The sequence below is a fragment of the Poecilia formosa genome, unplaced genomic scaffold (genome assembly GCF_000485575.1).
Source record: "Poecilia formosa unplaced genomic scaffold, Poecilia_formosa-5.1.2 Scaffold296, whole genome shotgun sequence".
NCBI classification, from domain to species: Eukaryota; Metazoa; Chordata; class Actinopteri; order Cyprinodontiformes; family Poeciliidae; genus Poecilia; species Poecilia formosa.
The window spans coordinates 133,091-148,931 of NW_006800235.1; the positions used below are offsets into that span (position 1 = coordinate 133,091).

Here is a 15,841-nt window from a genome sequence, read left to right on the forward strand (position 1 = left end):
TTTTTTTTAAAAAAAAAAAAGCAAAACAAAACAGTCCCAAATAAATAATATAGTAATTAACGCTACTCTTCTGAAAGAGAGAGTGATTTTAGGAGGAATTAAAGAACAGATCTTGTAGGAGTTGAGCAATTATGCTAAGTGGAGGAACGACTGATGGGATTTTGTAGACACAGTCAGATTTAATAGATCAAGCTTCCAATAATATTCTAAGTTATTGAGTGGGTCTGAACTGTTGAAAAGAAACTTTAAACACTGCTGGACGGTGTCAGGCAGAAATAGGAGTATTGCTAAGCTGATATTAGTTTGAATTGTAATGAAAGACAAAATCCTATGTTGCCTCCAATTACTATGAAATTGTTGTATATGTCACACGTGACTTATAAGACATATCATTTGGCATCATAGCAGTATCTGATGCCTCGAAATTGGGTCTCTGTCTCTTGAAGAAGCCCCTACTCTTCCTGGCAGGCCCACTTTCAGCACGTCATCACAACGATACTCCCATGATGCCATTAGGAGCGTCAAACTGAGAAGTAGTCCATTTCATGAGCTCAGCAGATAAGTGGTTAAATCAGGTGTTTGCTAATTCCTGCTGCCGCTAGTCTGAAGGAGCCGAGTGGGGGAGCTAAAGCTAAAAACTGTAGATTTTGCCTATTTTTATGAACAGCTGTTAAAGTTTTGTAATTATGTTTGAGAGAACAAAAAACCGATGTTGGTTCCTATTAAAAGCAGCGATTGGTAAAGGAAGTATCCACTTCAGGTGGAATGCTAACTGCACCGCAACATCACACTTCAAAAAATACAAAGTATGCTCCCAGTGTTTTTCTGAAGTCAAACACATTGAGTCTACCTTTCTCATCTTGTGGGCTGAACTTGCATTTTATAGTTCTGCTAAGTACTAAGAACTAATGTGGAGTACAAACCTGGATTACGCTGAAAAACCACTCAGCATGTTGAGTTTTTATAAAACGTTACCATGTTGCATTATCTCAGCATCACAGAGAGTCAAACTGGGAGAAAATGCTTTATTTGGTTTGTTCTTGTGCATTCTAACAGAAACCTTGGTTTGATAGAGGATGTCATTTCAGTGTGTGTGCATGCATGTGTGCGTGTGTGTGCGTCTGTGCGCGCGCGCGCATGTGCATGTGTTTTTTGCCATGCCAAAGCCCAGCCAGCAGCGTGAGAAAAGTTTTCTGAGCTCTTACATGTCTGCGCTGGCCGGCTCTCGTTTCATCTCTGTTCCATTTCCACTGCACTCATGACTGCTATAGATATGCTTGTTAAAGTGTTTATAGCTTTAATTATAATTACCACCATCCTTCTGAAAATCAGCAATTAGCCTTGCTGGCACTGTAATGCGGATAATTCAATTTCCCCTCTTCACTGAGCCCATGTTGATTACAAGGGAAGACACAGAAGTTCCCCATTGTTGGTAAAAAAATAAAATGAAAAAAAAAAAAATCTACATTCCCTCCCGAAGCGAGGAGAAGAGTCACATCCGATTCAGAATGTGGGAGCAGCTAACTGGTTTACCGGTGATGTCTGGCTGCGCCTCTGGAGCCGCTGGGCGGCGGGGCGGAGACAAAGCTGGACTCACACACACTTCCTTGGTGAGACGTGGGGGGACGCTTGCAGTACTGGAAACACAACAGAGAGAAAACAAGTCATCAGAAATCCTGCAGATCAATTTCAGATTTCCTCAACCGTCTCTGGTTTCCTTGATTCTGTGAGTGCAAATGTGATAGGTTGAAGGATGATTATTTTTTCACCTGTGCTATCCTGGGATATTCTAAAACTTTTTAATGATTTCATAACATTAAAAAGGTTTAGAACAAATATTAATTCATATAAACAATCTAAATACAAGAAAATTGTTAAAAACTTATTTTTTATGTTGCATAAATGTTTATTATTTTATTTAAGGAACTTCTAATCTGTATAGTCATAATTGGCTAGTAAGCCTTTCCGGGGATTGATCGGTAGTACCACATCTCCCCTACCTGTATGGGTTTAATACAAATGTAACCATTAATTAGAAAGAGAAAATTTATGTCTCATTCTTACCCTTTTTTATTCTGAGCTAAGTGAAAATGTGTTGCTGAGAGAGGAAACAGCCGAGAAAACGAAAAGCACGAGAGCATGAGGTTGAGTTACAATTCTTTTAGAAATATTTATGACTTCAGAGATGACAGCAGCTGCTGTATATGCAACAACTTGGTAAGAAAAGAAAGGCATTATAGAACTTTGCCTACACAACAGACTGTGGGTAAAAATTAACAATAGTCCTCAGTCGTTCATTTTTGTTCCACAAAAGAAACTAATTTAGTAATTAAATTGAGATAAAATTGCACATTTGTGGCAATGGAAGTAAGAGAAATGAAAATTAATCAAACGGCCAATGCAATTATTTTCTAAAAAGTTGTAAAATCAGGTAGCTTTTCATAATTTATAACCAAAAAGGTTTAGAATAAATTTAGATTGTTCCATTGCTAAGTAGTTGAGAACAGGTCAAAATCACCATAGACATGAATTTATGTTAAAGAATTTATGAAATGAATACGGTATGTTAATTTTTAATTTGTACTGTGAAATGTTTTGAAATATTTGGAAAAAATGAGCAATAACCTTTTATTTTATGCCTTGCCTTCCTTTTTCTGTAATCATGTCTACTCTGCTTAAATCCTTGACAGAATACATCTGGATTATCTCTGGTGGTTTTATGCATTCCCACATCTCTAAGAACACATGCAATGAAATCAAAGCAGTTCTTTGATTCTGTTCTGTGAACACCACAGACGAACCCAGCCGATCTGCAGTAAAAAGATATTATGACTGTTGGAATTCAAATGTCAAAATGTTGTGTGCTACTCTTACTGTATATAGTTTTAATGTATAATTCATGCCTGAGTGACAGTCTTCTCTGTTTAACAAGATTTCACCATCATTCTCCGTGTAACTGCTAGAAATATGGCAAGTGATATGTTTTTGTGCTATTCCTTCCTCCAAAGTACTTTTTCCAACTTCCTTCTTGTCAGTTTTGATCTCTGACTAAGTGGGCTGTCACTGACACAATGCCCTTTGAGGAAACTCTGCAGGACACCAGCCTTATTAGCGTCACACATGCTGTCATGCTGACCATGATTCAGGCACTTGGAGGATAATTTGTTCTTTAAACCAGTGGTCCCCGACCACCATTCCACGGAATGACTGGTACCAGTCCGTGGACCAATTGGTACCGGGCCGCGCAAGAAATAATTAAATATTTCTGTTTTATGTATCATTTGAGTCTGGAGGATCTTTTATTTTGAAAATCCTTTAACCGGATTCTCTCGGTTTCGTCTTGCACGACAACACTGAGCCAACAAGCAGCAAAATGAGTAAAAAACAGATCAGATGTCTTTGGAAAGTTTCTTTGCGAAGGGGAAAAGGCCCAGAGAAGAGACAGGAAAATGGATTTATCCCGGTAGGTGATTCCCACATTCCAAGCCCGCTATGCATTATATGCGGCACCGGCTCACTAATGAGCCGGAATGAAGCTTCCAACTGCTTCGCCATGTAGAGACCAAGCATGTTGCATAAGCAACACTTCGGGTGTCATTGTCTCCCATCACTCCCAGATGGGACCGTCTCGTTGCAGAGAAACAAGCTCAGGGCTCCCATTAGTCATTATCGTGAGTTAAAATTTTCACGAAAGTAAAATGTTTCGGGCCGTTTTTGTTGCGCATCTGTATCTTATTTTGAAGGGATACGTACACGTTACCATAGCGACCAGAGTCAGAGAGCGTTAGCGCAGTGGTCGAGAGGAGATGAGTAGAGCTTGTGAGTATGAAGTCTGGTTCACACAGCACGATTTAAGAACTGTCGGCCGATTTTCCAAACCTCTGTGACCACAGAGCTAATAAAAGTAAAACAGGTTCGATCGGTTCGTGTGTCCAGCCACACGGCAGGAGCAACACACCACACGAACCGATTCCAGTCACCAACATCCCGGTTCCAGAAGAAGATCCCGTAACATACAATACGTAAATTTAGAATAATCAAACAGTAGTGACTATGTAGAAGCAGTAGTGATAGTTTGTGGACTTATTTTAAGCGATAAAAGACATAACAAAAAGAAAAGGCTTTGGATAAAGGACGGCGGGAGCAGCCGCTCTATCTGCTACACTATGATTTGGAGGTAAGTTATGTTTTTTCGTAGTTAACATTTTTAACTGAATAAAACATAACCACATATAATAAACATATATAATAACAACCTTTACATATAATAATAAACATTTCCACATATCATCTCTGATATCCACTGGACTCTCAGTTGCGCGATGTCAGCTGTTTGGGATTCCCTTCAAATTTATGTTAGATCATGATTTCTTGGTTAATGACAAGTTGTCATAACGAAGACATTTTGTCTAGATTAATGACAAGTTGTCATAATGAAGACATTTCGAATAATGTCAACTTTGTATTAAAAGTGTCATTATTTACCGAATGACGCTTTATGACAACAGTCATAACTATTCATGAAAACTTATTGATGTTCATGACAGGTGTTATGTCATGTTTATGACAGTGTCATGACAGACTTATTCAACCCCCTTCAAATAAAGTGTTACCCTGATTGGCTACCTATCACATTCAACAGGCTGCATTCTCACTCCCAGTCAGGGAAAACCTCACAGGCTGCAGTAATCGGGCCAAGACAATGTTGAATATGCTCGATGTTAGATCGGGCATATTCAACACCACCACGTAACACACCACACACGGCAGGACGCTGTAAGATTATCGTAAAGGGAAAATCGAGGCAACAAACAAACAAACAAACAAACAAACAATGACTATTTTATAAAAAAAGATTTAATCCTAGCACCCTGAAGACAAATAGAAAAAAATGCTCCACATGTTTATAATGTTGACCTTCCCAACATTTTAGAACTCTGCCATGTGGATTCTGTTACATTCTGTCTGACATTTTCCATTTCATCTTTGCAAACACAAAACTCTTCATAAAGTCAGTCCATGTTGATCGCCTCTGACATTTTCAGGGCATTAACCACCTGTTCTACGTCACAGAAGGAGAGCTCCTCATAAAGCCAGTTGGTTTAGTTACTGTTACATTTACTGGTGAGAAGTCAAACCATTTACTGATGGTAAATCAGTAAACTGTTTACCATTTACCATCAGCTAATGTTGCTAACATTAGCTAATGTTAGCAACATTAGCTAATGTTGCTAACAATGTTACTAATGTTAGCAACATTGTCTAATGTTGCTAATGTTAGCAACATTAGATAATGTTGCTAACATTAGCAATGTTAGCAACATTGCTAACATTGCAATGCAACTAACATTAGCTGTCTGCCTTTGTACCAAAACTTGTTACTCAGTTGTCACACGGAGATTTTGTGATTATTAGCGACATACATTAAGTTAGCTACATGTGTACAGTATATATTGTATGTTTTAGGGCACAGTTTCCATTTCATGACAGCTTTTTGCTACATAGCTCAGTGCACAAAATAACATCACCTAATATAGTTGACATGTTGAGGGATGTAGAGACAGAAGCTTCATAAATGATCGTGGAGATGCTATTCTTTGTTTCTGACCATTTAATAAGTAAAGCAAAGATAAAAAAGTAGCAGCTGAACAGACACTGCAGAGGACCAATCAGAGAAACAAACAACAGAAAATAACTGAAAAATAATAGAAAAAACTACTGAGACGACTAACGTTGAAAATAAAACATCTCACAGTTCCACTTCCTGTTTCAAATAAAACTGTTAGTTCAAATAATGTATTTCAATAAATTCTAAATATAATTAGCTGATATTCCCAAGTCAGTCTTGTAATCTCTATTAACAAATTAATCATTTAATTTCCTATAAAATGTGTTACTGATTTTAAGTCAAAATGTTTTCTAACAAGGGAAGTAAGCGAATGCAGCGATAACGTTCAGAGACTGAGGGAACAGGGCATGTGGTGACAACTTGTTCCTAAGTTTAACTTTTCCTTATGATAGTCAATAATGAGACATAATATTAAGTCACATCAACATTAGCCGATATCAACTGCGTACAACTCCCCACAGTAAAGCTACATGCTGAGATGGTTAAATTTATTTGAGCTCTATCTATCCAGGTGTTTTTAAAGAAATATGGATCTTTCAGATCAGTTTCAGAGGCACTTTTCATAATTTTATTGTGTTGTTGTGTGTGGCGCTGGTGTTGGTCCCGACTTTATCTAATCCCTGAAAGTCTTGGTCTTATCTCAGTCTCCTTGAGTTAGCTGCTCTTGACTACCATACTGCAATTCACATGTCCATTTATTCAGTGTTTCAGTACTTTTTGCACAACTTACTGTTTCCTAACAAGGAACTTAACAAAAAAAATCATAACGGGAATTCAACCAATGAATTGGCTAATAGATTTCCTACTTCTATCAGAATTGCTATTCAAACGGCCCTCCTCATTATGCTGCTCGCATTTTGACTTCATGAGATCAAGACGACACCCAACATCTGATCAACAGAACCTCACCATGACCAGGCTTCAGATGTAAGTGGCCCTGGGTTTACAGTGTCACAGAGACAAAGAGTGATGACTCAAAGAACCATATGTAAAGTAAAAGGTGCAAAATAAGTAAAAAAAAAAACCCATCATTTTAAATTGCGTATTACTTTGAAGACAGAAGGAACACTGGAGTACATTAGACTGTGAATAGTTAACATTGTTGCGAATAAAATATGCCTGAAGAAAACAATATGCCGACTCACTGCAAAGAAATTCAGGAAAAATTCCAATTAACATTATATGGCCTGGAAGTCATCGTCAACCCATGTGCCACCATAATTGAAACTGACCCAAAGTGTCTGGTAGTACAGCATAAGGTGTTCACTCTAATAAAGCTTGACCGATAAGATTCACAAGCCTAAACATCAAGACTGTACAAGAAATCATACAAGACAGATTTGTCAAAGGTTGTTTGGGATGATAAGAGACAGACTTTCGGTGGAGAAGTTTGAGGAATAACTTGATGTCACTTGGAACAAAGAAAGTTTAGAGGCAGTCAGGGTCTTTTCTGACCCACATGCAGGATGATACGAAATCAAGATTTTTATTTACAGTATGTACGAGTTTAAAGGGGCAGTGTTGTGTTTACCAGCCATGTAGTATCATTTTCTTGCATAATCAAGTAACTTGTCTGTAAATTTCAAATACAACTTAAAATAAAATTTACCTTATAATTTAATGCCTTTGAATTGGGCCTCTGTCTCTTTAAGAAACTCCTGCTCTTTCTGAAACTCTGCCTTCGGGAAGTCATCTGACAGTGGCTCCTTTACTAATCCTTAAAGAACATTTTTACCAGCATGAGAAGTAGCTTCTATAATGAGCCCAGCAGATGAGCCAGGTGTTTGCTAATAGCTGCAGGCTAGTCTGAAGGAGCTGAGTGTGGGGAGTCACGGGTCAGGGCTGCTCTGTGAGGGGGAAATTCGGAAGCCTTGAAACTGTAATTCAGAAGAGGAGCTGTGACACGAAGGCAGGACTAAGTCCACCCCGGCGTTTTGAACAGCTGAATGATTGCCATGGAGATTAAAGGATTTCTCAAACATGCATGAAAGAATTAAAGCTACACTCCTGGTATGTTTTTCATGAGGGAATAACATAACACAATGTAAAGCTAAAAAAAGTTGATTTGACATGGTACTGCCCTGTAAGACTGAGATGATCGTTGACCTTGCAGCAGGACAATGACCCTGAACATAAACATGCTCCACTTTTCATTAGTCTGTAGCATACAGCTCCTAAAAATGCATGGAATGCACATCCAAATCTGGACAAACAACACATGTATGAATACTTTTAGTTCTGTGCAGAATTTGACTGATTTTTGCAGCAATGCACCTTTATGGCCCTGGTGGTTTAACTTGAAACATCCCAGAGAGGGATGAGACATCAAGCATAATCTTTTTGGCTCATCTCAGTTTCTCTCTGGTGTTCTGACACCACACAAACCTCGAGCTGCTAATTAATTCTGAAACTTCCAGTCAGGAGATGTTCTTCTTTCCGCCTGTGCTAAAATGGAAACTCGAAGTTTTTAACAGTGGGAGGATGCATTGTGATGCCAAAACGTCGGCTTCGTCACCAGCAACAGATCCGTTCATGCTTCAGTGAGTTGATGTTTGTAAAAATGGATACAACTACAGTAACCTTTTGAGTTGTTGATGAAAGTTTGGAGATTGATTAGTTTTGGTCATTTTTGCACCTCCACACAATTAATGAGCAGTGACTATCAGGTTTCACTCTGTTTCTGTTTGAAAACAGATTTAGGCTTCAGAAAGATTGCCTGGGGTAAAAAACTGGAATGTGTCTGCACAAATTGTCCTGCTCCACTGACAGCTTTTAAAGGGCATAAACATAAATGTATTAAAAGAGCAGATTCAAAAACATGAGCAGATAGATTCAGCAGGAAGTAATCATCACTTTGACTAGGATGTCATGCTCAATCTGGACATTGGTGGCAGGCAAATGGTGCATGGAATGGCTTGTATTGATGGAGATGTTTGCATGTCTGCATGTGGTATAATGTGATTATTAATCTGTAATAGGGACCAACTCTCACTCTACGGCTCTGGAAATGGTTTTAACACTCTCAGATTATCTGGTGCAAACAGGAGATGGCTTTTCTGATTTGTGTATGAATACACAATAGCAATAATAATTATGATTAACATACATTTTTCATATATTTTCTTTCTTATCCATCATCACAATTTTACACATAATTTATGTGAGATTTACCATCTCAGCTACTAAAAATATTTTTTGACTTGTGAAGATACACAAGGCATCTAGAATCCATTCAAATGGTGAACAAACTCATTAGTATGCTGAACATGAAACATGGCATTTGAAATATTTTAGAATAATTGCATTCAACTTTTGCGATTAAGATATTGCACATATCGATGATGTGAGGACAGGAGTCATTTGGTATATTGCTTAGTGTTAGTCAGGGTCTAATAAACCCAGATTCTAAACTACTGGGCTATAATTCCAGACAATATGTGGTATAAACTCTGTGCATCACCAAAGGAACACCAGAGCCTAAGTTAGAACTTGGGAAAGTACTTCCAGTAACAATATATGATGCTTACTGTATCTTCTTGGCCTCTTAAAAGGGTCAGCAGACAGAAAATAACATTAGACCAAAGTTTGTGTGCAAGCAAGAGGATTCACTTCAACATAAACTGTATATGTGTCTCTGGTGAAATTTGGTTAAAACTAGAGCTGGGACTTTGACACATTAATTTTGACTGATAAATTACATAGATTTTTATGACACTTAATCATGTTGTTTATTTATGTATTTTATTTTATTTATTTATTTTCAAATAAAAGTCCAGAGCCAGAACTCTTGCTATGTGTTTCTGGTACATCTGTAAATCCAACACACAAGCAACATCCACTAACAATGGCAATGGATGACAAGTTAGCTTCTCTTGGGCAACTTAGTTATTGCTTCAAAAACGTTCTGAGAAGACACTAGAAAGGACTATTATTGTGTTCAAGTTGTGCTAAAAGAAGTTAGCTTATCAGCAACACTTTTTAAGCCTAAGAAAACATCTCGGTGCTAAACATGTGGCAGCAGCACAGACGTCCCCAATGCTAGCATCCATATTGCTAAAGAAGTTCCATAAATGATCATTAGATCCTGAAACACTGGAATGGGTAGAATCTGATGGTTGAATGTCCTAAATAACAGACTAAAAATTATGTTTGCTGTTGAGCTCATATGTCTATTTATTCAGTAATTTAGCAGCACAGAGGGTGTTTCAACTGAAAATGTTTATTTTGTTGATGTATGATTTTTTTATTAAAATATGATTCATTTAAATTCATCAATTACAGAGCCTGCAATGAACTGGGTGGGTAGAGTTGCAATACTTCATAATAATATTACTCAAGTAAAAGTAAAAAGTACAATGCAGTACATCTACTCCTAAAAGTAAATTTATTTCTCTAAAACGTTACTCAAGTAACTAACTGAGTAAATGTAACTACCTGCTACACAATCAGCCCTGAACCCTCCGCCAGGTTTAAAGACATGAACAGTTCCTGACTGAGTGGTATAATACGACTGATAGAAAACGAGTGACTCGCTCAGTGCTGCTCTTTTATTCATTGCCTAATCAAATCCCTCCAACAGAAAAGCCCTGCAGTGCTCATCAGATGAACTCGTTTCTTTATGCCCTCAACTGGCTGTGACATTCAACTGCCTCTTTTCATGATTTGAACTATCTGGGAGTGTTTATCTACTGCAGGATGCTCTCAGAAATCAGAATCCAAATGACACCGTTAACTGCATCAAAGGAAACCAGTACCTCATATACAAAGAAATTCAGCTGGCTGTGTATGACTAGGAAGAAAAATTTAGTTGACTCACTGTCAGTGAATTTGCCTCAGACAACCAAATGTAGATCATTTGCATACGAGATCCTTTATTCTAAAGCTAATTTTTGATGTAAATGAGCTTTGTTTTTCTGAACAATGTGTAGTGTCAGTAAATGCATCATCATTTACATATTCCAAATGACTTGCATGCCTGAATTTATTTACAGTTACAAATAAGTTATTATGTTTACTGCTAAAGAGACACTGAATTACGTAGAGTATTAGTCTGAATGTAGCACATACAAATGGAGGCATTCTGCATTCCCATTAGAAAAAAATGTAAATCATCACTAGATGGCAGTGATGTGATTCTAATACAAAATCTTGTGTGTGTAGAATATGCATCAATCAGCATACATTGAAAACATATTCCACTTTGCCTCAAAATGTCTTCTGGTCTCATTGTAGCCACATTTGGTAAAACAAAATTGATTTGGATGTGTTACAGACAATCTTTAGAGCAGTTTTTGGGGAATTTTATACTACAGACCAATAAAAAGTGGAACATGTTTATGTTCAGGGTCATTGTCCTGCTGGAAGGTGAACTCCCAACCCAGTCTTAAAGGGGCGGTATCATGTAAAATCAACTTCTTTTAGCTTTACATCATGTTATTATGTTATTCCCTCATCAAAAAAATAATAACTGGAGTGTTGCTTTAATTCTTTCATGCATCTTTGAGAAATCCTTTAGTCCTTCAGCATCCATGACAACCATTCAGCTGTTCAAAAAGCCTGGGTGGACCTAGGCTTTTTGGTCCACCCAAAGGGTTTGAAGCTTCGTCTCAAAGCTTGGCCTTTGAGACAAAGCTTCTTCTCAGAGCTGCAGTGTCCAAGTTCAGCTCCTCCACTCAGCTCCTTCAGACTAGCCAGCAGCAATTAGCAAATGTGCATCTGCTGAGCTCATTATACTTATACTCATTATACTTCTCAGTGAAAGACTGGTAAAAAGTTTGTTTTAAAGGATTAACAGAGGAGTGATGTTGTGATGACTTCCTGACAGCGTTTTTTAAAGAAGCAGAGACTCAATCTCAAGGTGTTAAATATCAAAGTCAAATTTCTTTTGTGTAACATTTGACATATACAGCATTTTATAACAACTGAGGGTAACAGTTTCCCAATTGTGCTACAAAATGGTACCTAGTTCCTGGAAAAAAAATATATAATGGCCCTTTAAGTGCTACAAGAGTTGTTAAAAAAGCCAGAGACACTTTAACTAATTAATTAATGGCTAGATGTTCCAGACCAAAAAGGATGTTGACTTTTATTTTTCAGCACACATTAAGTGCACATAATCATTTTTTTGGTATTCACTGTATATATGTGAGAAAACACTTTGTCCTTGACAGATCCTTCAGGTTGAAGGTAATATGAGGAGGCACTCTGACGTGCAGTCCACACAAACACCAGATTTTACAGATTACGTTCAGGCCCTGTGTAACTCTGCTCCTCACCATATCTCATACATCTGACACCCTGCAACTGAAAATCAGGAGCAGAGCCTCGGGCAAGAATGTTCCTTTCCTTTAAGTTCTGTCTGCCCAGCATTAAAATTGACAGACTCTGCAGAGTCCGGCTCCATTCAGGCATTTGTAATTCAATGATCTGTTGCATCATTTCAAACATTTTATATGGAACAATCTTACTTTTATTGTCTCTACATGCCATAGTTTATTATATGTCAGATTCCATGATTTTGAGCCTGGCATTATAGCTCATATGCTAATGTGGCTTTCAGGTGTTTGAAACTCAATGCATTTCTAGCCTTAAAATGAAAAGAAATGAAAAACATTTACTGCGACAGACTAGCGACCTCTCCAGGGTGACCCCGCCCCTCGCCTGGAACGTTAGCTGGAGATAGGCACCAGCAACCCTCCCTCCTCCACTAGGGACAAGGGTGTTAAAAAACGGATGGACGGATGGATGGATGAGAAAAATTTACCTTGAGAAATGTTCCACCAAGCTACTGCAGGTAGATTCCAGTTCTGCAGTGTGGTGAATGCTTATATCAATACTTGTTTGGCTTCTTGATCAAAATAGATCTGCTCTATTTTAAAACCTAAACACTTATTCCAGACTGAATTAAATACAAATTTTTTGACACTTCCATTCTGTTTTGAAAGAAGTGAAATGTCCCTTTTATTAAATTAGAACAGGTTAAACTATCCAAGAGCTCTTGTGCAGAAGTTGTTATGGAGGGAAGAAGAATGAAACTCAGCTATTTTCAATATCAGTGAAAGCTGAAGAGTAAGTGTCAAAGCTATGCTAACATACCTGCATAATCATAAAAAAGTAAGAAAGTTAGAATGACAAAATTGCCAGACCAGCTATACTACGCCATAGAAAAGAATGAAGCAGAGTTAAAGGACATTCTGATTTTCCTTCACCTCTTGTAGACTTTTATTGTAAATGTGTCTCAAATTGCTGACAGCCTCAATGCAACCAAGAGTCTGTATGTATCCCACTAATGCCGGATGATGCAAATCCTACACATTCCAAGATAATATTGGAAGCATTCTGCTGCCATCTAGCAGTCAGAGCTTCAATTAATTCAGCTAAATTTGCATACTAAATATTTAAATATACATTTACAGACCCATCTAATAAGTTGAAATACTAGAAAAGCCCACAAGTTTTAGGACGTTATCACTAAGTGAAACACATTACATAGATTAACTACACTCAGACCAGAGTTTGAAAGCCTGAATTTCTGTTAACTATGATGACTTTCCATGTATACCTACTGAAAACATGACATTTAAAATGATCATATTACATGAAACAAATAAAACTAGTGTTTTATTTGTTTCATGTAATATGATCATTTTAAATCCACAAACAGAAATGTAGGCTTAAATAAATCTATGTTTAATACCTGCTTGAAGGTTGTTATTTTCAAAGGGTACTTTTAATCTGACAAACGAGAATGGCTCAATTGGTGTAGAACTATTTATTGAATTAAAGTCAAAGTACACAGCAGTTGTTAACCCAAATTTAACCTCACTACCCCCCCAACACAAATAATGAAGAATGTTTATCATATATATGTTGCACACAAAGTCTCAACTAGTTTATGAATTTCAGAGTTATGACCAATGACAGTTACTTGTATGTTGGCCCACATTGACTGTGAGCCAACACACAATTTCATTGCGATGCATCAGGACCTAGGAGAAAACACACCATTCGATTAAAGTCATAAAGGTGCAGACTCTTTACATTTTGTTATAATGAACCTATAAAATCTCATTTCTTCAGAGCAAATATGTTCAAACTCTCTGAAGCTGCCTCCTTCTTGATACATTCATATGAGAATATGATTTCCCATGCCACCAAATCAGAGAGACACAAAAGCAGGAGATGTAAGGAGATGATGAATGATTTCGTCAGTCAGCACTGAGCTCTCAAACCACTGAATGGCTGCTCTGCCACAGACCCATGAGCCTGACGCAAGTGGCTGGGCTGAGATAAGGGAATACCAACAGAGCCACACGCTAACAGACACTACAAGCACATTATGCATTTTGTGATGATGATCAAATGTGTTTGGTTTGTCTTTTGTTTGAGGACATGAAACAAGACATTGATGTAAGGGCAAAAATCACCTCATGCATTTGCAGGTTGGTGTTTGGGACCCTCATCTTGGCTTCTAGAAGATTGATGGGATTGGTCGTGTAACTTTTCAAACTGCGACTTTCCTTCAGGTGGGCCTGGAGCTTCTCTCTGCGCCTCCTAAAGGATGATAAAACAAACAAAGAAACAAAAGAATGGAGAAATGATCATAAAAATCATTTGCAACTTGTGGTCTGCAATCTGATTTTGATTGCAGACCACAAGTTGCAAAGACAAGTATGAGAAATCGAAACTATCATCCAGGAGCCGATAGCAGCTTCCTACTACTGTTGATGCACCTGTACAATCAGTATGATACATCACCAATTCAGTTTCCACTAAAGATTTGAATGAAGGACAGACTGAAATTTACCAGACAGAACAAAGAAAAGACCAGGACTTCTGGAGCAATGCTGGAGTAAAGCTAAATACAGCCCAGAATTGGTTTTGGATTTATTCAAACTTCACACAGAGAGGAAGAAAAAATGTTTATTTCAACGCCATTAAAATTACTGCAGATGTTTGAGGAAAATATGTAAGTTTTACCTTTTTTTTTTTTAATAAACTTTGTATAGAAAAGGTGAAACTGAAGCGACTGGACCATCAAAATCAAACAATAATCCAAAACGTACCAGTTCTTCTACTACAGTCTGGTTGAGAATTAAGAAAAGGAAAGACCTGAAAAATGTCAAAGCCCAGATGTTGACCTGCCTGAGATGCTGCAGGGTGACTTAAAACAGGCTGACCGGTCAAGAAACCTCTTCATCACTTCACAGCTGAACGTGAGGAGTGAAGCAGATTTTCCTTAGACTAATGTCACTCATTGAAGGCTGCAAAAGTGCGTCACTGGCTTCATTTTCATTCACCTAATATAAACATGCCAGTTTTGAAAAAAACAAAACAAAACAAAACAAAAAACAACAACAAAGAAAGTTTTTGATAAAAGGTTTTTGTGCTACGATGAGGTGGATTTTCTGCTGGATCCAAATAGATTTATTTCACAAAACTGTTATGGAAACAATTTTTTCACATCACGAGTCACGTGATGTTACTACTGGCAAAAACCATAAAGAAGAGGACACCAGGAGGAAAAATTGCTGTTTTTCCTCCTGTTTCCTCCTGTTTTTAGCATTTTTAGTTAAAGTCTAAAAAATTTATATTCATATATTGATTAAACATCAATCGGTGAAGAGTTTCTTATAAAAGACTGAATATTTCATTGGGTGTCTCATTATATTCACTTGGCTAAGTCATAATGGGCTACACATAGTTTAGACCCATGTAAAACCAATTTTTAGGCACATTTTTTTTTAATCTATAATTTATAAATACTAATTATTTAAACTTAAATTTGGCAGAGGAGAATGTTTTGTCATTTTCACACATCCTGCTTTCATACACCCAGACAAATGGTAATGCTGCAGATGCCCATTGTCTTTGATTCCACAGGTATACTACCTAATGCCTTTAATATTAGAAAGTCAGTAGAAATTCAGTCTCCATAATTTTCTTAGACAACTGTTGTGATTCAATTCTAATTTTCCATTATAAACCTGGTTTTAGGAAAAGAGGCTATGGGCAATTGGGCGAAAGTTTCTTAAAGGGTGTAAGTAAAGTTTCCATTTTCTTACATCTTTAACCCAGTGAGGTTGTGAGGGGTGCTGGTATCTCCAGCTGTCAACAGGCGAGAGGTGGGGTCACCCTGGACAGGTCGCCAGTCCATCACAGGGCAACACAGAGACAGACAGGACAAACAACCAAACACTAAGGAGAATTTAG

At 37.6% G+C, this 15,841-nt stretch overlaps 1 protein-coding gene across 1 annotated transcript in view; it reads right to left on the reverse strand.

The window, feature by feature from the left end:
- The window catches only part of LOC103151906 (pro-neuregulin-3, membrane-bound isoform-like), a 133,783-nt gene that overhangs the window by 15,220 nt on the left and 102,722 nt on the right, over positions 1–15,841 (reverse strand). The window contains exons 8-9 of the mRNA XM_016681832.1: positions 14,056–14,182; positions 1,534–1,637 (exon numbers count right to left, since the gene is read on the reverse strand). Of these exons, the coding sequence (XP_016537318.1) occupies positions 1,534–1,637; positions 14,056–14,182 (231 nt within the window). The remainder of the gene's footprint in view (positions 1–1,533; positions 1,638–14,055; positions 14,183–15,841) is intronic.